Source organism: Podarcis gaigeae (genome assembly GCF_964106915.1).
Source record: "Podarcis gaigeae genome assembly, chromosome: 7".
NCBI classification, from domain to species: domain Eukaryota; kingdom Metazoa; phylum Chordata; class Lepidosauria; order Squamata; family Lacertidae; genus Podarcis; species Podarcis gaigeae.
Genome location: NC_139683.1, coordinates 90713837 through 90737778, shown reverse-complemented (window position 1 = coordinate 90737778; position 23942 = coordinate 90713837). Strand labels below are relative to the sequence as shown.

Sequence of the window (23942 nt, the reverse complement as noted above, 5' to 3'; positions counted from 1 at the left end):
GTGGATCACGTTTGGTCAAAACTCTCCACTATGACCTGTCCATCCTGGGTGGCCCTGCACGGCATAGCTCATAGCTTCTCTGAGTTATTCAAGCCCCTTCGCCACGGCAAGGCAGTGATCCATGAAGGGGGATAAGAGAGTAGCATCCAGTAATTTAATATGCATCACGAGTACATTGATATTGCTAGACTGATATTTCATATTTGGTGATGAATAGGTTTTTATTCTTTGGCTCTGCATAGGAATGTCATCAGCTTCAGTGTTTAAGTCATCCATTTGGCATTCCATTAATTTTTTAATAACACAGTACAGTGGTTAAGTACTTAATTCGTTCCGGAGGTCCGTACTTAACCTGAAACTGTTCTTAACCTGAAGCACCACTTTAGCTAATGGGGCCTCCTGCTTCCGCCGAGTGATTTCTGTTCTCATCCTAAGCAAAGTTCTTAACCCGAGGTACTATTTCTGGGTTAGGGGATCCTGTAACCTGAAGCATATGTAACCCGAGGTACCACTGTAATAACTGATGATCTGCAAGATAGTGAAGTGAAATGTGATGCGTGTATTTAGGGCTCAATTCTGAATTTCAGATTTAAAGACCAGGTCAACCCCCACGGCTGCTTTTAGAGGGATAAGGAAATGGCAAAGAGGGAGGGAGGGAGGGAGAACACAGTTGTGGTTTCTGCACTGAAGATTGAGACATCAGAATGAAAGTTGGTACAGGCACTTTTATTTTGTGTCTTTCAAGTGTCAACTCCTCCTTGGTCCCTGCACCTGTTCTCCAGGGAAACAGGAAAGATGTAAAACTTAATACAGTACAATATCTCTTTTGAAGACTGCTGCAAGTTTGAAGACCAGTATGACTCTCCACACCTCTTTTGAAGCAGGGGGAATTCAAAGAAAATTGTAATTTGTCTTTGGAAGGAAAGTCTTCTGAATACTGTGACTTCCTAGTTTCTTGCAGTACAGTGCTTTAAGCACAACCTTGGCTTCCATTTTGCAAACAGAGAAAACTCTCCAATTCAGATTTCCTTCTCCTTTCCCCAATCCTTTAAATCCAACAGAAAATGTCATTGTAAATTAATTCAACTGCAGATTTGTGGTTCTTTAGCATTTCCTTTACTATCTTAGAACAGCCTGTATATTAAGTAGGGCTTTCCCCATATTTGCCCTGTCTTCTGCTGCATTTTGAATCTGCCCTGCTTTGAAAATCTCCCTTCTCTGAGGTGAGTTAAATAGGAGCCATGAAGCAGAGCTACTATTCCCAAGGTTTTCTTCTTTTTGTTATAATTTTCAATTCTTTGCTTCCCCCCCACCCCCGCCTTACTAGAGCTTGTTCTGTTTGAACATTGTTCATGCTGTCGCTGCAGAATTGAGGCTGGTATAAAGGTACGCCTGGAAGGCAGGCTGCCCCATCCATCCCCAAATATATTGTTGGCCACTGTCATTTGATTCCCTCAGCTCCACTGCTCTAAAAAGGTGATTCGGAGGTGTCAGGGAACTGCCATCAGCTCAGAGGCGAGAGGTGGAAGGGTAGATGGTTACAGGGAGCCTCCAAAGATCGTGAGAAGCAGCACTTCCTCCGCGGAGGAGGGAAGCCCCGCCTCTAGTGGGGAAGAGATGCAGGGCTCGGAACATGCAAGAGAGAGCCAAAGAACTGTGCATGAGCAAAGCGGGGGGGAGGCAGGTCCCCCTTTGGCCACGCCCTCTCTGCGCAGTAGGTTTACGCGCAGAGAGGGGAGGCGTCGGCTCCGGGTCAAGAGACTACCCTGCTGGGGAAAGTTTAAGGACCGCCCACTCTCAGATTCTGCTAGTGACTGAGCAAGACATGGAATTGAGACGTTCTGCACTGTAGATATTTTTGCACCAATAATAAAGCCTTTGAAAAGACCAGTGGGGATCTTGCCTGTTCGCTCTCGAGCAACCACGCCGGTAGGCATAACAGGAGGTTTTGGACACCTGTGGCCTCTGAGACTTCCCATCCTCGGCTCTTATCCCAAACCACCAGGAGTGATTCGTCTGCAGATTCCAGATTAGACCCAGACATGGGCTCGCCCTCAAGTCCTTCATGACTCGCTGTTTCCGCTGGGGCAAATAGAAAGGGACCATTCCACTGGGCTGGAAGCCCTCTTTCAAAAAACTGTTTTGTAACTTCTCCTGTGTAATAAATAGGATGGGCTCATTCACACCTCCGTTTGCTCTGCCACCTTCACTCGGGGAAACCCTCTCTTTGCCGCTGGATTGAAAGAAACAGCAGTTGGGTTTTCCATGGACTCCCGTTTGTTCTGATTCATCAGTAAGGAGCAGGTGCTGTGGGGCAAGCAGTGGGGCAAACGCAAAACCACTCAGCCCCCTGTTGAGAGGGTCCGGCTCCTGCCGTTTTCCACCAGGCCGAGGGAGGGGCCTGACAGACTAGAAAAGGACTGCTGCTGCCAAGCAGAGAGGACTTTTTTCATTCTTTTAAACTGCTTTTCAATTGTCTTTTAAAAATATTTTAATTGTTTTTAACTTTTTAGAGGGTTTTTTTTCGGGGGGGGGTATTATTCCGCTGCTTCTGTTTATATTTTGATTATGTATTCTGTGTTTTTATATTGTAATTTTATCCTGTGCCCTGAGACCTGCAGGTGATATATTATTATTATTATTATTATTATTATTATTATTATTATTATTTAGAAAGTATGGGGCAAGTCGATAACCACTCTGACAGCTTTCTAGACAAGGGACAAGTGGGAGTGTGAGCCGGCTATGGGGCCTTCTCTGAGTAGCACCACTTGATGGTTCAGCTGTTATCTGTTCACACAGTGGACCATCTCTCATCGTCCCTCTGGCCCTATAAACTCAGCCCATCCTCACTTCCCATCAGATGATCACTAGTTAAGTTTGTGAAAAGTGACAAATAGTTGTTGTCATCCATCTGTCTCAGGAGACAATGGAGTGTGCCTCCGGGGGTGAAGTCAAAGTGCTAGAGTATTGCAGCACCTGCTGTGACTTCTTAGACTGGTAACTTGTAACTGCTGCCTCCTGTGTTGTTGTTTTCTGCATTAGGAGCACCAAAGTGATCTCCCTGGGGTGCAAGGCTGTGTAGTGTGTATGGGAGATCCTGGGCTGCCCAGGTGACAAGACCCCCCCCCCCTCGACCTTGCTTATGTGGTCCAAAGGAAAGCAGAGCAAGACGTTTGGGCACCAGCTTGGCTGCATGACACCATCCAACTAACAAATAAATTAAGTAAATAATAATGAGGATGCTGACCTGAAGGGTTTCTCTCTCTCTCTCTCTCACTCACTCACACACACACACACACACACTGTCATATTTGCTGGATCAAGCTGGGTAATACTATGCATGCACAGAATCTGCCTGTTTAACATTGGCAGATTTTGGGCTCTCAGATTTCAGCAGCGTCCTATGTGACACTGAAGTTTGGCATCCCCTCCTGCTTCTCACGTGCTGTTCTACAGGATTGTTGCAGCTGCCTTGGTTGCACTGCCCTAAAACCGCCTCTGTCTTTCGGCCCCAGCTGGAGTGGAATGAATACCTTAACCTACTGCTTCATTGTTTTGGGGGAGGGGTGTGTTTTTCTCTCTCTCTTAAAACCATCTGATAGGACAAGATGCCTATTGTTTCTTTACTTCTGTGTCCTCTTTGTAACAGAATGAATATTACTGTAGGTTAGATTTCCTGTGGAAGAACAAGTTCAAAAAAGAGCGTGAGGAGATTGAGACCATGGAGAATTTGAACCGGCTGCTGCTGGAGAACGTGCTGCCTGCTCATGTGGCTGAACATTTCTTGGCAAGGAACCTGAAGAATGAGGTCAGTCCTCACCACCTTTAGTCTTCTTCGCTGTTCTGAAATAAAACTGACAACCTTCAGGAACACCTGCACACCTCCAGGAGCAAATCTGGTCCAGTGCGCACACAGCATACTATAGACTGCCCTCTCACTGAAAGTGAGAATTGGCATACCAGCTTGCCTCCATTTCTAGTTTGTTTCCAAGGATAAAACAGGAGAGAGATAGACTGTGACAGATTATTTCTGGTGTGCACTGTGGGTTTTACACACTCCCCAGTTGCCCAGTGATAATTTCAAGGGCAAGGCTACTGGGCTTTGCTTTCTTTTGCAGAGTGGATCACACAGGCCTTACTTTGCCTTTTATAATAACTGTTTGCTTGCAAATAACTTCAAAACATGAGAAAACAGGCAGGCAATGCAAGCCTTTGAGAGGCTGCCACAGGTCCACCCTTTCCAAAGCGATCAATGTGTCTTTGGAGTCCTCCAATTCTGTGGTTGCTTTTTGCAAGCCGGCTGCAAAAATCAGACCTCTGTCTCTCCTGAGGTCTATGTACCAACTCCAAATATTTTTTTCTAGTCCCTCAAACACACTGGAACGGCACCGTTCCCTAGCCCCACTTGGACATAGGTTGCCCATTAAGAAAGCAGACATTGCAAACACTTTTGTAAAACAAGAAAATCTTTGATAAAAAAGGGAGGGGAGAAAGCCTATTGAGGAAACATCCCCAGCTATTATGTTGTGAGCCATAGCAAATGATGACCTTTGCAGTGATGACCAATATGAGAGAAACATCAGTGAAGATTTTGGTGACAAACTGCGTAAAGAGACCAAACATACTCAGTCCAAAAAGTACTATTTGTGTTCTAGAGTCTGTTGATATTTAACGATGTTAGGAGATTACTGCTTTCTCAATGATACCTTCTTGCATTATGTCTGCTCTGAACAAGCAGTTTTTATCTGTAAGTTACCAGTTGCTGGGGGACAACTATGGAAGGGTTTGCATTTGTGTCCTGCTTGTGGGCATCAGCATCTGGTTGGCCCTTTTGAAAACAGGATGCTGGAAGGGTCTTTGGCTTGATCTGGCAGCTCTCTTCTTTTGTACATTGGAGCAAATGGGCCTCTGGAACAGTATTCATTTCCATTTTTCTTGCCTAGAAGTGATGAAGAACTTTGATGATGATGATGATAAGTAACTTTGACTTCCTTTTGCTGTAGCATTTTTCAAGCACTTCCAACTTAATTAAAAAGATTGAGAAAACAGTGTCATAGTTGCCAGGCTTCCAAATGACAGAAATCTCTCAGCTTCACTAGAACAATGTTCTGGTCCTTTTGCACTGCACTAGAAATGGGATCAAGTCAGGTGCAGGCTTCAGGGCTTCTGTCACCTGCTTGGTAAACCTGTTCCTTGAATGTCACTGAGCTGTTTCCAATATATCCACAGGTGTAAAATGTGTAGCCAGTTATATAGAGAGGTACTTTAACTGAATAGAACAGGTTAATTAGGTAGTGTAACTTGATGAAATTATTCATGGATGGGCATGGCTTATTATAAAGCAAAAAGTAGTAAAACATCAGCAAATTATCTTTGTACTAAATAGGTGCAAGCACACCTTACACGAACTTTTCATCCATCCTTTTTCTTTCCAATCTGTACTTCATTTTATGAATGCCTTCTACTGAGAACATTTTGTGACTGGTTTCTCATTCTTCTCTCTTGAACAGGATTTATACCATCAATCATATGACTGTGTTTGCGTCATGTTTGCCTCCATTCCAGATTTCAAAGAATTTTATACAGAATCTGATGTCAACAAAGAGGGCTTAGAATGCCTCCGGCTTCTAAATGAGATCATTGCTGACTTTGATGATGTAAGTACATCTTGTCTGTGTTTGGCTAAAGGACAAGCAAGAAATTATTTCGTTACAGAAGAGTTTCCCACATTGTGGCCCCAATTCAAAACAGATTTAAGTGCATTTTATTCCATTTAAATCAGTTAACTTAAACACATTTAACTCTACGCTGGACTATGGCCTCCATGTTTTGTTTGTAAGCCTAAAACTTGCTTATCCTTCTAAGGCAGAAGAAGCTGTTGCCTCCATGTCTCTTGGAATTGTGTGATAGGTATTTTTACACCAACCTTTGAGTCATCTCTTCTACGTATAGCCCATACAAGACCCTCCGGTGTCTCGTAAGATTATGTAGGAAGGGCTTATAAATCTGGAAGACTCAAGCGAGAATCAGCAATGTTTATGGTTTGACACACAGGATAGTGACTTGTAGAGCAATTCTGTGACAGGTAAAGGAATGTAAAAATGTGATTTAATCTGTTTTAATATTTTAACTTTTGTATATTTTAAGCTTTGGGTTGTAAACTTCCATGGATTTTACTTTTTATCTTTTGTAAACCACTTTGAGGGGTTTTTCTATAATCAAATAATAAAATACAATAGAATAAATATATTTTTCTTATACTGTAAATCACTATCACTTTGAGATGCTTTGTGGGAAGCAATTCATAAAGGAAAGAAAAATAAATTATTAATAATAATAATAATAATAATAATAATAATAATAATAATAATAATTCCTAGCCAGCACAGCCAATACTGGCAGAGGCTTGTACTGGCAGAAGCTGCACTCTGAATCAGAGAGGGCACCAGCTGCTGTAGAAATGTAGAGTTCCACACCAATGCAGTCTTTATAGGCACTTCTGCATAAAATGGCATCATTTTCCATGCAGCATTTAAGGGGCACGTGGATGACTTTTGTGTTCCTAAATGGCCAGTAGTGGTTTTTTATGTTTACCAGAATTCTAGGTTATGATTCATTCTAGATTCCTTTGCATTGAGATGAATGTCCTTGGCATTATTGAAATGAATGGTGTGGAAATAATTGCATCATTAATTACATTTAAGTTCTTAATTTACATGAATAACTATGTAAATCACATTGACTAGTGGACAGGGAGATGAATTTGGTGGAGGCCAAACTGCAGCAGAGAGGAAACAGCAGAGGTTGTGACAAAGACAGGTCAGATGAGAAGTCATTGCCTTCTTGCTTCTGCTGCTCAGAAGTGCAGTTGATTCCCCTCCCCCACCACAAAAGCAGCACTCTACCTTATCAAAATGCCTAAGGCAGTTTATATAAGCCACTACTGAAGAGAACAGCACCGCAAATCCAGATGTCGCAGTAACACTGACTGCAGAAAATGAATTGCCAGAGCTCCTTTTGCAAAATGTTAAAATAGTTTCTCAGTGAAACCAAGAGTTGCATTAAGGCTCAGAATGTGTTGGGTTTCAGGGAGCTATTCCCACCTGCAGGCACCTTTTGCTGTAAAATATGATCCCCCTACCCGTGTCCTATGTGAGATTGGGCCAAACTTAAATAAAAGGGTTTACTACTGTCTCAACTAGTTTGGCTGCTTCTGGATCTGCTAAATGTGCTTGAAAGTTGCTCCAAACAAGTGCAGCCCGGAAGCAGCCCTGGGAAGCGTGTGTATTAACAATGCTGATGCATTATTTCGCTATCAGACACCTGAGTGCCTTATTTCTTCACAGCTATTGTCGAAACCCAAATTTAGTGGCGTTGAAAAGATCAAGACCATTGGGAGCACATACATGGCAGCCACAGGGCTAAGTGCAATGCCCAGCCAGGAACATAGTCAGGTACGTCAAAGTTACTGTGTCCACTTTGTAGGGACCATATTTTGTCTGGGGTGCAAAAGGCCACATCTGGGAATGCAGTGAAGCTTCTAAGTCATCTCCCCACCAAGCCGGTTCAAAGGCTCTGAAAAGCTGCTCCCAAAACTTGGGAGGAATATTAGGAGCATCCCAGATGAGGCTTGCCAACTTCAGCTATGCCAGTGTTCCCAGAAGCATTTGCATGCGCCTGTGCAACTTTTGGCTCCTGATCTCAGGAAATACAGTTAAGACAGTTCCCCTCCAATGAAACACAACACTCAAGCACTTGGATTTTCTAACTCTGAATATGCTTTTCATTACCTGCATAAACACCCTGCTATTACAGAACAGTGTTTGATTTCTTTATTGCTGTTACAGCATTATATAGCAATGCCTAATGTGGGTGGGTGGGTAGGCAAAATGATATTCCTGCATAATTTCCCTGGTGTTCCAATATTTGAAGAATCTCATCTACATTTTGTGAAGTGGTGCAAAACTTTACTCCCCCCCCCAAAAAAAAACCTCACCCACACTTCAACCCCACCCTTTATTTCTTTCTCCTTCGCTTCCCACTCAACTTCTGAGTGAGAATTTATGCCTATAGAGAAAGTAGGATATTTTAAAAAAATCATGCTTCATATTCACAGAACATTAAAACAGCTCAGTCCTATTCTCCTACAGTCCATGGTTGCAGCTCAGAGGGTCCTGTGCACTGGTGTACATTAAGTATGTGTGAAGACCTGGCACAAAAAAAACAGCTGGGCCCTCCCCTCTCACAAATGAACAGATATGAGCCTCTCAGGTGGGATGGCTCCCTCTATCTGTACAGTATGAAATGGGCAGTGCCAGCTGGAACTGAGAGCGTGCACAGGTGACCCATTTGGCCCTTGTCTTAAGGCCCGAGACTTGAAGGGCCTATTGCATCAAGCTAGGGCTGGCCCACCCAGGAGGCAAAGCGAGGCCACCGCCTTGGGTGGCCTGACCCAGAGAGACCTGAAATCCTGTCTCCAAGGAATGTGTTGCCCATGGTAATGGCAGCAGCACTGCCACCTCCCTGGCAGCCTCCCCCATGCCACTTGTACAGCAGCCTCTAAGCAAATAGGAGGCACTGCTGGGCCCTCCCACCCTTGTTCCCAATGAAGCTCTTTATCCTCTCCCCTCCCCACCCGCTTGTTCCCAGTGTAGATGTTCACTCACCCCTTCTTCCCTCGCAGGAGGATGCACCATTTTGTGGTTCTCCTCAGGTGCCAAAATGTCTAGGGCCAACATGGTGTCCAGCTTTAGACCCAGCACAATTCCTTATCCTCTTTCCTGCACTTCCCATCATTCAGGAGACCAGCAGGGGAGCAAAGAGGGAAAGGATCATAGAAGGGAGGGAGTGACCTGTTCTTGCAAGGGGAGCTGTGAGTCTGTTACTTACTGGGAACCAAAAGCAGATCTCTTACCCAGGGGCCAACAAGCACTCGGAGCTATTCCAGGACCCATTTCGACCAGGCACATTGATTTTCCACAAGAACACAGCTGATAGAAAACTGAGCTGTGCGCAGGCGTAAATAGCATACAGCCCAATCCTATGCATGTTTACTCAGAAATAAATCACACTGAGCTCAATTTAATTAATTTTTTTTTATATTTGTTCGTTTATATCCCACTTTGATCAGGAATAAATCCAAAGTACTGTGATTCTGTTGGAACAAGTAAAAGTATATAGGGTTGTAACTCTAGAATTAAAACACTGACTTCTTGTAAGTTTTCAGTAAATTGCAACATTTACAGAGAGCAAATCTATATTGAGGATTCTTTGATAATTGCAGTGGCATTACAGGATATGTCTATGTGTTTACATTCAGGAGCCTGACAGACAATACATGCATATTGGGACTATGGTGGAGTTTGCATTTGCCCTGGGAGCAAAACTGGATGTCATAAACAAGCATTCCTTCAATGACTTCAAGCTACGCGTAGGTAAGCAGCATACATATTTTGTCTCGTCTCCAAGTACAGCAATAATATCCTTTTTTAATACAGTGCTAACAGTTCAAGTTCCTCCACTTTGTTATTCCAGCATTGTGTTTGCAGAACTTCCCCCCTAATTGCTAATTTCAGCACATCACTGCATTGAATATTGTGAGGCTGTGGCCGTGATCACTAGGGTTATAACTTTTTGATTTTCAAAAAAATGGATTTTTTCCCGTTTTTAAAAACTGACTTTATTTCAAAAAAAAAATTACCGTATTTTTCCCTCTATAACACGCAGATTTTTTCTCCTAAAAAGGAAGGGGAAATGTCTGTGCGTGTTATAGAGCGAATGTGTGGTCCCTGGAGCCGAAAAATCAGGCAAAAATCAAATCGCGCTTCACGGAGAAGGGAAACCTGAAAAGAGGAAGCGGCTGCTTTCCTGCATTCTGCCTCAGGGTCTTACTGCCCACCCACCTCTGTTTCGTTGCTGTGTTTGCTGAAACGGAACAAAGAGCAGGGAAAGCCCCTCCCCTCCAGGCAAGCAGAGGGGAAAGCAGATTCTAATTCCTCTCTGTGCTCCGGTGCTGCTGGGGGAGAGGGAGAGAGAGAGGGGGAGGGAGAGAGAGAGGGGGAGGGAGAGAGAGGGGGGAGGGAGAGAGAGAGGGGGAGGGAGAGAGAGGGGGGAGGGAGAGAGAGAGGGGGGAGGGAGAGAGAGGGGGGGAGGGAGAGAGAGCGGGAGGGAGAGAGAGAGGGGGAGGGAGAGGGGGAGGGAGAGAGAGAGAGAGAGAGAGAGAGAGAGAGAGAGAGAGAGAAAGAGAGATGGCTGGCTTGGGTGGGGGGAAACTTTTGCCTTTCTTTCCTCCCTCCCGTTAAATCCCTCTCCTGCATTCTTAGCCAGCTGCTTCTCTGCACACCCCTCTCATGTACCTTCGTTTTTCCTTCGTTCCCTACTTAAAATGTGGTTACAAAGCATAGATCCACATGGATCCTCAGGATCTTTGCATTGGGTCACCCCAAATTCACCATCAGATCACATAGCATGTCCATGGCTACAGCCTGCACCAAAAAAATCACGCACCCACTGTTGCCTGGGGCTGCAATGGTGTAAAAACGTGGTTACAAAGCATGGATCCACAGGAATTCTCAGGATTTTTGCATTGGGTCACCCCAAATTCACCATCAGATCACATGTCTGTGGCCACAGCATGAAGCACAAAAATGATACATCCACTGTTTCATTCAGAATGTTTTTCCCCTTGTTTTCCTCCTCTAAAAACGATGTGTGTGTTATGGTCAGGTGCGTGTTATAGAGCGAAAAATACGGTAGTCCCTTTTCAATATTTGCTTAGAAACACTGAAAAGGGACTATCTCTTCTGAGCTGTGAAAAAAGGTCACCCCAAAATGAAAAGTGGGAATCACCATATATGCAACATTACCACTTATTGAAAATGACTTCAAGAACTTGTCAGAAATATTGAAACCTTTTTTTGAAAAAAAGCATTGTGGGTATTGGAAACTCACTGGAAGCAGAGGCCATCCATCCTCCAGATACCAAGAAGCAAGCAGTGTGCAGAAGGCGCAATCAAAGTGATGTGGGAACTTTATGGCGCTTGCAGCAGAAACAAAGAAGAATTGCAACCAGGCAGAGGGCCTTCTCAGTGGAACACCCTCCCATCAGATGTCAAGGAAAGAAACAACTATCTGACTTTTAGAAGACATTTGAAGGCAGACCTGTTTAGGGAAGTTTTTAATGTTTGATTCTATTTTTAATATTGGGAGCTGCCCAGAGTGGCTGGGGAAACCCAGCCAGAGTGGCGGGGTATAAATGATGATGATGATGATGATGATGATTCTAAGCAATAAGAATTGATATACAATGTACAGAACATTGTACAAGTATTAGAAAATTTGCAAGCTATTTTCCTGTATTATAATGCATAATTATTATGTATAATGGCACAATAATGACACAATACATTAGACAGTTACATATACTAAAATTGATTTATTGATTTTGGGGTAAGCTTTTTTCAAATGACAGTTCATTGCTTTGTTTTTAGGCAAAAGTTAATCTAACTAAGCTACAGCACATGAGGTTGTAAAAAAGTTATAACCCTACTAATCACACATCAAAATAAGCCATAAACAATTGTTTACTGTGTACAAGCAAATTATGCTTTCTTTGCTCTGGGAGGGAACAAACAATGGTTCCTAGCTTAGCCTGTTGTACTCCAACAAACCATGGTCAATAAGTCAAGAGCACATGGTCAATAGGTCAAGAGCACATGGCTTGTTTCCTCACAGAACAAACAAATAACTCACTTCTGTACATTATGGCTTACCAAAACGTATGACGGCAGCCAGTCTCTGAAGAACAATGGCTCATAATGAATTAAATCAAGGATATACAGTGGTACCTCGGTCTACGAACAGCCCTGTTAACGAAAACTTCGGACAACGAACTCCGCAAAACCGGAAGTAGGTGTTCCGGTTAGCGAACTTTGCCCCGGAAGAATGGAAGCTGAACACCAGTGGCGGGAGGCCTCATTAGGGAAAGGGTTCCTTGCTTTAAGAACGCTTTGGTTTAAGAACGTACCTCCAGAATGGATTAAGTTAGTAAACTGAGGTACCACTGTAATCTATCTATATCTGCCGGTTTCCCTGATAGGGACTCAAAGTGGCTTACAGATAAAATAAAAACAGCTAAAAACAGGGTGAAGGATGTCACTAAAAAAGTTAAACATTGTTAAAGAACAATTAAACATTATAAACAGAGATTCTAGAAAGCAAATATGATTGTAATTTGGCCTTTTATATATTTTTCATCAGTGTTCCTTTTTATGGCTTGCCGATCAGAAGGTCGGTGGTTCGAATCCCCGCAACGGCGTGAACTCCTGTTGTTCAGTCCCAGCTCCTGCCAACCTAGCAGTTCGAAAGCACGTCAAAGTGCAAGTAGCTAAATAGGTACCGCTCTGCTGGGAAGGTAAACGGCATTTCTGTGTGCTGCTCTGGTTCGCCAGAAGCGGCTTAGTCATGCTGGCCACATGACCTGGAAAAACTGTTTGCGGACAAACGCTGGCTTCTTCGGCCAGTAAAGCGAGATGAGCACCGCAACCCCAGAGTGTTTGCGACTGGATTTAACTGTCAGGGGTCCTTTACCTTTACCCTTTTTTAAATGTTTCATGACGTTGCTTTCATACTTGATCTGTTGAACACCATCTTCGTGGCTTTCAAAAAGGCAGTGCAAAAATATTAAAAGTAAATAAAATTATATTAACAGAGAAAGCTGCTGTTATCACTGTTCTCAAGTTCCTAAACTGGAAAATTAAGGCAGGCAGGGAAAGGCAAAAACAGCTTGTCAGTTTTATTTTCTTTGGGAAGTTGCCTGGAAGAATTTTTTTTAAAAGACCTGCTTGTACAGTTTCTCTCACTCTCTTATACTAGGACCCAGGGTCTTCCAATGAAGCTGAAAGGCAGATGATTCGGGACAGACCATAGGAGGCAGTTCTTCACACAGTGCATAGTTAAAATGATGAGATTTCCTACCTCAAGACATAGAGATAGGTGCCAACTTGACACAATTTTTAAAAAGATGGTTAGATTCTTGGAGGATAAGGCTAAAGCAATGGCTGGTATTCCTGATGGTTAGATGAACGCCTTAGCATCAGAGAGAATATGCCTCTGAATGCTGATATCTGGGGAATGTGACTGGGAGAGTTCTGCTGTGCTCATGTGCTGCTCATAGGCATCTCGGTGGAAATTGTGGAAACAACTCTGGAACTGGATGGGGGGATCCAGCAGAGCTCCTCAAGTTCCTATATTGTAACATCTAAGGGAAACACTGATTTGAGTTGCTTCTTTTTGTGTGTGTGAAATTAACCAGACTGCTTTGACAGCATAAATATTGTTATAAATAAGAGGAATTCAATACATATTGCGAGATTTTTTTTCTTTTTTGGACACACTCTAAAAGTTTGAGCATGTAGAATCATGCTATATAATACACTCTTCTTTAATATATTGTACTTTTTCTTGAAAGTTAGAATCATAGAATCTTAGTCCCACCCCCTGCAATGCAGGAATTTCAGCTAAAGCATCCATGAGAGATGGCCACTCTGCTTAAAAACCTCCAAGGAAGGAGAATCCATCACCTCTCGTGGGAGTCTGTTCCACTGCTGAACAGCTCTTACTGTCAGAAAGTTTTTTCGAATGTTTAGTTGGAATCTCCTTTCTTGCAACTTGAAGCCATTGGTTCAAGTCCTACCCTCCAGAGCAGGAGAAAACAAGTTTGTTCCATCCTCCACGTGACGGCCTTTGAGATATTTGAAGATGGCTATCATATCTCCTGTCAGCCTCTTTTCCAGCTTCCTTCAAGCACTCCTCATAAGGCTTGGTTTCCAGACCCTTGATCGTCTTGGTTGCCCTCCTCTGCTCACCTTCCAGCTTGTCAACATCCTTCTTAAATTGTGGTGCCCAAAATTGGACACAGTATTCCAAGTGTGGTCTGATCAGGGCAGACTAGAGTGGTACTATTATTTCCCTTGATCTGGACACTAGACTTCTGTTGATGCAGCCAAGAATAGTGTTAGCTTTTTTGCTGCTGCATCACACTGTTCATTCATGTTAAGCTTGTGGTCCACCAAGACCCCTAGATCCTTTTCACATTTAAGCCAGTTGTCCCCCATCCTATATATGTGCATCTGGTTCTTCCTGTCTAAGTGCAGAACCTTACATTTGTCTCCACTGAAATTCATTTTGTTAGCTTGCGCCCAGTTCTCCAGTCATTTTGAATTCTGATTCTTTCTTCTGAGGCATTAGCTACCCCTCCCAAATTGGTGTCATCTGCAAATTTGATGAGCATCTCCTCAATTCCTTCATCCAAGTCATTTATAAAGACATTGACAAACAATGGGCAGAACCCTGCGGCACCCCACTTGTCACTTTTTTCCAAGATAACAAGGAACCATTAATGAGTACTCTTTGAGTTCGGTCAGTCAACCAGCTACAAATCCATCTCGCAGTTACCTCATCTCCACAAGAAAGCCTTACTGAAATCAAGATATACTATGTCCACAGCATTTCCTTGATCCACCAAGTTTGTAATTCCATCAAAAAAATAAATCAGATTGGTCTGATATGACTTATTTTTGAGAAAACCATGCTGGGTCTTATTAATCACAGCATCCTCTTCTAAATGCTCACAGACCGACTGTTGAATTATCTGTTCTAGGACCTTTCCTGGTATTGATGTCAAGCTCACCAGTTGGTAGTTACCTGGGTCTTCCTTTCCTCCCTTTTTGAAGATGGGGACAACATTTGCCCACTGTCAGGCTTTGGGGAATCAGATCCCTTCCCCAGTGGCAGTAAATAAGCAGATCAAACAAAAGTAGCGTTCTTATCAGTTAGTTTCTTTAATAATCACAGTGAGAGACAAAGGAATGCCTTTCTCTCTAGGAATGATGTTGCTCCCAGTTAAGGTTCACCCCCTCCGTCCCCCTTAATCAACGTCACTCCTACGTCAGTTAATCTGAGCTTGTTGCCATTGTGCTTTCTGTTCTATCACTCTCAAAGCCCGTCTAGTCTTAGGCAAAGGGGGAGTCAGGAATGCTGTCCAAGGACAATGAATCTGCCAGCTGTCTCTCTCCTGGTGTTTCCTCTTCTAGCTGTTCCTCATCCAGTATTTCCCAGCTTTTCCCCTCTGGACTGTGCTCTTCTGCAAACCACTGTTCGAAATCAATAGTGTCCTCCTGCCCTTGGGAAGGTTCAGGAGTGGGGGCTCCCACCATTCCTCCTCAGTCCAGCCTCTGACACCGGCCTCCAGTCTGTAGGGACCTCACCTGCTCTCCAAGAATTCTCAAAGATAATAGACAAAGGCTCTGAAATTACATCCGTAAGCTCCCTTTAGTACCCTTGGATGCAGCTCATCAGACCCTGGAGATCTGAATTCATTTAAAGTAGCCTGGTATTCCCTTACTACCTCTTTTCCTATCTTGGTAATTCCTTTTTAAAAGGAACATAAAAACGAGATAATAAATCCATTTCCAAGCAAAAGGGTGTCATATCACCTTAGAGGTGTGGGCAGAATCCCATCTAATGGAGGTTCGAGTTCTTCTCTCCTGCTTGCTTGCTTTCACTCAGAAGTCTTAAACTTTTTTTAAAAAAACAACAACGAACTACACAATTGTCTGTTCTACTTAACTGCATTTTTTCATTCTCGTATTTTCATTTAAATACTTATGCAGCAAATTCACATAAATTCAAATACTGCCATCTTCTCAAAATATCCAGAGTTTGTAGAATGCAACAGCAGAAAATTAAATTCCTGACTGACTGACTGACTGACTGACTGAGGGGTCATTCCAGGATTTTAATATCCTTTTAGTAATGCCATTTATTTTTGAAGGCTTCAGAAGTTTTAAATGTATGCAAGAAAATGGAACCAACCTATAAATAAATATGAAATATTTCATGTTTAATGTAACAGTATTTTTCTTTCTGGGGTTCTCGCTGCCCACCCCCACCCCAGTTTGTATAATTATAGTTTTGCTCACTGGCTGATTCTGTTCATTTTAGCTTATAGTGTCACCTAGTGGCAGAAGCAGGTTAATAATAATAATAATAAATTTTATTTATATCCCGCCCTCCCCAGCCGAAGCCGGGCTCAGGGCGGCTAACAATAATCAAATAATCAAACAATCAAATAATCACACATTCAAAATATTCATTATAAAAATTAATTAAAATCAAATTAATGGCAACCAATTAAGCAATATTCTATGCAGGTTGCCAGAGGAGGGAGTCAGGCCTGGTGGAACAACTCTGTCTTGCAGGCCCTGCGGAAAGATGTCAGGTCCCGCAGGGCCCTAGTCTCTTGTGACAGAGCGTTCCACCAGATTGGCGCCGCAGCTGAGAAGGCCCTGGCTCTAGTTGAGGCCAGCCTAACCTCTCTGAGGCCTGGGACCTTGAGGATGTTATTATTTGCAGACCGTAGGTTTCTCTGTGGGGCATACCAGGAGAGGCGGTCCCGTAGGTACGAGGGTCCTAGGCCGTATAGGGCTTTAAAGGTTAAAACCAGCACCTTAAACCTGATCCTGTACTCCACCGGGAGCCAGTGCAGCTGGTATAGTACTGGGTGAATGTGATCTCGCAGTGAAGACCCCATAAGGAGTCTCGCCGCGGCATTCTGCACCCGCTGGAGTTTCTGGGTCAGTCTCAAGGGCAGCCCCACGTAGAGCGAGTTACAATAATCCAGTCTGGAGGTGACCGTCGCATGGATCACAGTGGCTAGGTCAGGGCGAGAGAGATAAGGGGTCAACTGCTTAGCTTGGCGGAGATGAAAAAATGCCGCCTTTGTTATAGCTGTAATCTGCGCCTCCATAGAGAGGGAGGTATCGAAGATTACACCCAAACTCTTAACGGACGGTGCTGGCACCAATTGCACCCCTGCAAGAGATGGGAGTTGCCCCCTCAATCCCATATCGTCCCGGCCCAGCCAGAGGACCTCTGTCTTCAAAGGATTTAACCTCAACCGGCTCCCACGTAACCATCCAGCCACAGCTTCCAGACATCTCGCCAGTGTGTCTGGGGCCGAGTCAGGATGGCCATCCATCAACAGATAGAGTTGGGTGTCATCAGCATACTGATGGCAGCCCAGCCCAAAACTCCGGGCAAGCTGGGCGAGGGGGTGCATAAAGATGTTAAAAAGCATCGGGGAGAGAATCGCACCCTGAGGCACTCCACATACCAAGGAGTGGCGCGATGACAATTCCCCCCCAAGCGCCACCACTGTCCCCGACCAGAGAGAAACGAGCGCAGCCATTGAAGGACTGTGCCCTGGATCCCCACGTCGGCAAGGCGGTGGTCCAGGAGTTCGTGATCGACCATGTCGAAGGCTGCTGACAGATCTAGAAGAATCAGCAGCCCCGACCCGCCTCGATCCAGCTGCCTGCGGAGATCATCTGTTAGGGCGACCAGAGCCGTCTCGGTCCCATGGCCAGCGCGGAAGCCGGACTGGAATGGATCCAGAGCAGATGTTTCATCCAGAAACCTACCAAGCTGTTCAGCAACCGCTCTCTCAATCACCTTACCCAGGAATGGAAGATTCGAGACCGGGCGGTAATTGGATAGATCTAAGGGATCTAATGATGTTTTCTTTAAGAGCGGACGCACCACTGCCTCCTTCAGTTCCCCTGGGAATATCCCGGTGCCAAGGGACAAATTGATGATATCCCCCAGGGGGGCCCGCACCTCGTCTGGACACGCTCTAATCAGCCATGACGGGCACGGGTCAAGAGGACAGGTGGTGGGCTTTCCAGCTCGGAGGAGTCTGTCCACATCGGCTGGGGATATCCAGTCAAAGTGGTTCAATACTGAACCCGAGGACAGTCGAGGGGCCTCCAGTTCCTTTATTGTATCCAAATTGGCAGGGAGGTCATGGCGGAGCAACAGGACCTTCTCCGCAAAAAAGCTCGCAAATGCCTCACAGCTGTGTGTCAAATTATTATTTAAATTTGGCTGTCCTTCAAGGGACGTTAAAGACCGAATTATACTAAATAATTGCGCCGGGCGAGAGCTAGCGGATGCAATGGAGGCCGAGAAGTAGGACTTCTTAGCGGCCTTCACTGCCATCTCATAGGTTTTCATAAAAGCCCTATAAGATGTTCTTGAGGCTCCGTCACGGGCACCCCGCCATACTCGCTCTAGCCGTCTGAGGTCCCGCTTCATTTTCCGAAGCTCCTCGGTAAACCAGGGAGCCCGGTTTCTGCGGGGTCGCAGAGGGCGCTTAGGTGCGATCTCATCAATGGCTGCCAGGAGCTGGATATTCCAGCCCTCAACAAGCTCAGTCAATGAGTCGCCAGGGGGAGCAAGGTCCCGCAAGGCTTGACGGAATCTATCAGGGTCCATCAGCCTCTGCGGGCGAGCCCAAATCGGCTCACCACCTAAGCAGGGTGGGGGTGGAAAGTCAATCCTGGCTTTCAGGGCGTAGTGATCAGACCACGGCACCTTCATCGAAGGAGACATGATCACATCTATACCGGCGCCAAAGATCAAATCCAGCGTGTGGCCTGCTTGATGTGTGGGGCCCGAAACAAACTGGGAGAGCCCTAGTGTTGCCATGGAAGACACCAGGTCCAGAGCCTGTGAGGAGGGAGTGGCATCAGCATGGATGTTGAAGTCCCCCAATACCAATAGGTTAGGGAACTCCAAGGCCCAGCCGGCCACCGCCTCCAGCGGTTGTGGAAGAATGCTTTGAAACTAAGAGACACAGCACTGAATCGAAACAAAAAGCAGTTGACAAAAAGTAGATTGCCTTTTGTTCCAATTTAATGCTAAAGAGCAGATTTTCTGGGGAAAGTGGCAGGCCAAAGGCAGAACTACTATGAGCCATGCATAGAAAGCAGGAGACAAATGGAAAACTGCTTGGATGCAGCCTTTCTAGTGTGGATGAGCCCCAAGTTGCCCTCAGCCACCCACTACTTTTGGAGTACACTTGCAAACACTTTCCTTCAGAAACCTGTAATGTAGAGCTTCTAAATAAAATCAAGGAAAACCTTTTCTTAAGACACAAAGCATACTTTCCCTCAGAAAAAAATATGGGGCAACTTGTAAAAAGAAAGCTGTTACACTTCTAACAAATATTTTGATTTTATATATAGCGCTTCCTAGTCATTCATTAGCAGAGCAGTGTTCAGTGTGTGCCAATTATATGACATATTCCTAGGAAACAAAAAGTAGGTAATACAAATCAATAACAAAGTGATACTCATTTCCACAGCAAATGCTTTACAACTCTGCCATAGAAAGATAACCATCAGCCTCATACAAATCTGTGCTGGCATCTTAACACATTCCCTAGTATTGCCTATGTTGTTCCGTCAATGCATTAATACTTCTCAATTTTCCCATTATAATTGTTCAATGCTTATTTGATGGAATTTTGCACTTCTTAAATGAACAATACTATTATTAATAAATTAAATATTAATTTGATCTGAATCCCAGCCATAGGAATAAATTCTGCATAACTCCAGACCCCAAATTTGACAGCAAAGCCACCAGATGTGCATATGTGTTTCAAAACATTTATGTTTCCTCCAGGGAGCTCTGCAATTTGTAGCATTTAAAAATATATATTTGGTGAGGGGTCCCACCCTTAATTTGCCATCTTCTTTACAGGAATTAACCATGGACCTGTAATTGCGGGTGTCATTGGAGCACAGAAGCCACAGTACGATATCTGGGGCAACACTGTAAATGTGGCCAGCAGAATGGATAGCACCGGTGTCTTAGATAAAATTCAGGTTTGGCTTCTATTTGTGTTTTTACTCAAGTGCCCCTGCACAGCAGGGGAATCTCCCCACTAAAGGTCCCTCGCAGGCAAAGATACAGGCTATGACACACATGGGGGAAGCTCATCAAGTGAAGACAGCAGCAGCACAACTTGGGGGGGGGGACTTGTAGGTTAGTTGAAGGTTCATTGGTTAAAATCTGATCCAAAATCATACTTCAACATTTTTTATTAGGTGGGTATCCAACAGGGTTGCTCAGCTGACAAGGAATCTACCATCGGCAGAATGGGGAGGAAAGCAATTTTCAGTAATTCCAACTCCATCCACTCGTCATCTCTTCTTTTGAGGGGCCCATAATTCTCTGGAGCAAATTTTGGGGCTGTGATGGTGGTGGCGGCTGCAGGGTGGTGATGGAGGAACTGATTCCAAGAGATGACAGCATTGTCTGTTGTTGCTGCTGCTGTTGTTTTTTCCTGTGAATTGATAGAAGTTGTAGATATGCTTGGGGGTGGGTTACATTTTTATTTATATATTTCAAAGTTTTTTAGAATCTGTTCAGTTCAAGGTGCTGTTTTTATCCTGTTGTGTAAATTATTTGTGGTGGATCTTCTGTGATTGTATTCACTCACCTGTCCATTAAGATTAGCAAAAACGAGGCCCTGTGTGAAGTAAAACAGTCCAATGAAGGGCTTTCCTCACTGCTATGTCACTTAGGGCAAAGAGGAGGAGGGAGGCAGGCTTTGAGATTTCCTTTTCTTAAAGTATGATGTGCTTGTCTGTCTCTTGCATTGCAGGTCACAGAAGAGACCAGTAACATTTTACAAACATTGGGCTACATTTGCACCTGCCGAGGCATAATTAACGTCAAAGGAAAAGGGGAGTTGCAGACCTATTTTGTACATACAGAAATGACAAAATCCCTCTCACAAGGGAACGTGGTGTCCTGAAACAGGCTCTCGGCTGCAGGCAGTGCCGCATATTAAAAGAAGCATTGCCCATTTTCTCTTAAGTCTCTTTCAGCCCATACCATGAACATGTGTGTAATTTTCTGGTGCATAGAAATGTTGCTGTAGTCATATTTATGGTCTTCTCCCACCATTCTGTATCCAGAGACCTTAATAGTCTTAATGTTCCAGGATGGCTGAAACAAGGTATGCTCTGGGCTGGGAAGACTGAGCTTGCACTGTCAACTCTTCAGTGGAAAAGAGAAACTTTCGACAGGAGTTGGAGATATTAAAGGTCTGAGACCTTGGGGAAGACGGTTTAAGAAAGAAAAAAAATACAAAAAAAATCTTATGGCAATAAAACTGGAGCTGCATGGAAAGTTGTGGGAAGTATAGTAGCTCCCCAATATCACCTTCTAGTCCTGAATTTGTAACCTCTAAATCTGTCCCTTCATCTACTACAACTAAGGTGTGTTCACTCTATGCCAGGGACAGGAAATGGAGCCCCTGACTAACCACCTTCTCAAAAGAACTATAGATGAGCAGGACCAGTTTTGTACAAAATGTGTCAAATGTTTTGATGCCATTGTCTTTTGTAAGTTTAACTCATTAAAACTTTATATGTACTTTTGTCTTGCAATGTGAGGTTATTGCGACTCTTGCATGAATACATACAGCACCATCAAAGTATGTGATGTTTTACAGCCTAAAAAAAGGCAGACCCAATAAGTTCACAATTTACTTCTGACAGGAAGGGAGAGGAGGCAGGGGAGAGACAGGGCAGGCAAGCCAGGATGGATGTGAGGCCATGCAGCAATTTATACTTTACCTCTCTTATGGATAGCAACTTCACTTATTTCATATGGGTTACTTTCACCCTATAGCCTCCCTAGTCCTTGTTAGAACCAGTTCACTCTTTAAAAAATAGTAATGAAAGGAAATCAGTAATTGAAATCTCCTCCACACTGGGAACAGAATCAAGCAAATCGGGGAAGCAATTCAAGTAGCAATAGTGTTCCTCTCCTCATCACTAATCTCCCAGTTGGGTTCAACAGGAAGCAGTAACAACAGATGACCTGCGAAAAATAAGTGTTTAATTTCAAAGGTACAAGAACCCTGAAAAGCTTTTAAGTACAGTGGTACCTTGGTTTTTGAACAGCTTAGTTCACGAACAACTTGAAACCTGAACGCTACAAAACTGGAAGTATGTGTTCCGGTTTTTGAACTTTTTTTCGGAAGCCGAACATGCTCCGTTTTGAGTCCTAAGCTTCTGTTTTTACTGTTGCACTACTAATTTGCGTCCCCTATTGTAATTCAAGCCTTCTGTTTCTGTGTTTCCTGTTGTACCGCTAATTTCCATCCCCCCATTGTAATTCAAGGCTTCCATTTCCGATTGCAGCGTTCTGAGCTGGTATTTGGAGCTTATATTTTGGTGCCTTTGTTTTTGCTATTTATTTTGCATTTTTTGTTTTTGAGGCTTTTTCGGTTAATTTGTTTTTGTGACTGTGTGGAACCCAGTTCAGCTACCGATTGATTGATTGATTGTGACTCCAGAAATGAATAAAAGGCCCCCATCCAAACAATGATTATCATCAGTGCAAGTAAGAATTTTTTTTAAATTTTATCATCTGCAATACTGTTTTATTTTATAGTACAGTGCATTGTTTTTTGCTTTCATTTTATGGATCAATGGTCTCCTTAAATGTTCATGTTAAATTGCTGTTTTAGGGGTTGTTTTTAAAAGTCTGGAACGGATTAATCCGTTTTGCATTACTTTCTATAGGAAAGTGTGCCTTGGTTTTGGAACACTTTGGCTTTGGAACGGACTTCCGGAACGGATTAAGTTTGAGAACCAAGGGACCACTGTAGTACTTTATACCTAGACAGGCTGGTGCTGCAGCTGCATTTAATTACAAACATGTTGTTATAAATCACTATAAATCAGCTCTCACAGAAAACAGTGGACTGAAGCAGTTTGATAATGACTCTGTAAAACAGGATTGGATACAGGGTGTTAATTCTAGGGCATGGAGAGAAACAATATGGAAGCAACTGCGGTTTGACTCTCTGTAACAAAGTTGCTGATATTATGTGCCAGCATCTACACTTGCAAATTCTGCTCCAGGAAAATACTGGGTGTGAGAGCTGAGTTGTATGTTATGCAACTTATTTGTTATTTGTTGTTATTTAGTTGTTAGTTGTGTCCGACTCTTTGTGACCCCATGGACCAGCGCACACCAGGCACTCCTGTCTTCCACTGCTTCCCGCAGTTTGGTCAAACTCATGCTGGTAACTTTGAGAACACTGTCAAACCATCTCGTCCTCTGTCATCCCCTTCTCCTTGTGCCCTCCATCTTTCCCAACACCAGGGTCTTTCCAGGGAGTCTTCTCTTCTCATGAGGTGGCCAAAGTATTGGAGCCTCAGCTTCAGGATCCGCCCTTCCAGCGAGCACTCAGGGCTGATTTCCTTAAGAAAGGAGAGGTTTGATCCTCTTGCAGTCCATGGGACTCTCAAGAGTCTCCTCCAACACCATAATTCTAAAGCATCAATTCTTCGGCGATCAGCCTTCTTTATGGTCCAGCTCTCACTTCCATACATCACTACTGGGAAAACCATAGCTTTAACTATACGGACCTTTGTCGGCAAGGTGATGTCTCTGCTTTTTAAGATGGAACCTGGAATGTAAGAACCATGGACCTTGGTAAGCTGGATGTGGTCAAAAATGAGATGGCAAGAATAAATATTGACATCCTGGGCATAAGTGAACTAAAATGGACAGGAATGGGCGAATATAGTTTGGATGACCATCATATCTACTACTGTGGGCAAGAATCCTGTAAAAGAAATGGAGTGGCCCTCATAGTCAACAAAAGAGTGGCGAAAGCTGTACTGGGATGCAATCTCAAAAATGATAGAATGATCTCGATACGAATCCAAGGCAGACCTTTTAACATCACAGTAATCCAAGTTTATGCACCAACTACTTGTGCTGAAGAAATTGAAATTGACCAATTCTATGAAGACTTACAAGACCTTATAGAAGTGACACCAAAGAAGGATGTTCTTCTCATTATAGGGGATTGGAATGCTAAAGTAGGGAGTCAAGAGATAAAAGGAACAACTGGCAAGTTTGGCCTTGGAGATCAAAACGAAGCAGGGCAAAGGCTAATAGAGTTCTGTCAAGAGAACAAGCTGGTCATCACAAACACGCTTTTCCAACAACACAAGAGACGACTCTACACATGGACATCACCAGATGGGCAGCATCGAAATCAG

At 43.8% G+C, this 23942-nt stretch overlaps 1 protein-coding gene across 3 annotated transcripts in view; it reads left to right on the top strand.

Moving 5' to 3' along the window:
- The window catches only part of ADCY2 (adenylate cyclase 2), a 134870-nt gene extending 113579 nt beyond the window's left edge, over positions 1-21291 (top strand). For all 3 annotated transcript variants that reach the window (XM_083748572.1, XM_083748571.1, XM_083748573.1), the window contains 6 exons: positions 3653-3811; positions 5514-5660; positions 7350-7457; positions 9323-9437; positions 19609-19733; positions 20516-21291. In XM_083748572.1, coding sequence (XP_083604698.1) covers positions 3653-3811; positions 5514-5660; positions 7350-7457; positions 9323-9437; positions 19609-19733; positions 20516-20668 — 807 coding nt within the window. In that variant the 3' untranslated portion in view covers positions 20669-21291. The remainder of the gene's footprint in view (positions 1-3652; positions 3812-5513; positions 5661-7349; positions 7458-9322; positions 9438-19608; positions 19734-20515) is intronic.
- The last annotated feature ends 2651 nt before the right edge of the window (positions 21292-23942 follow it).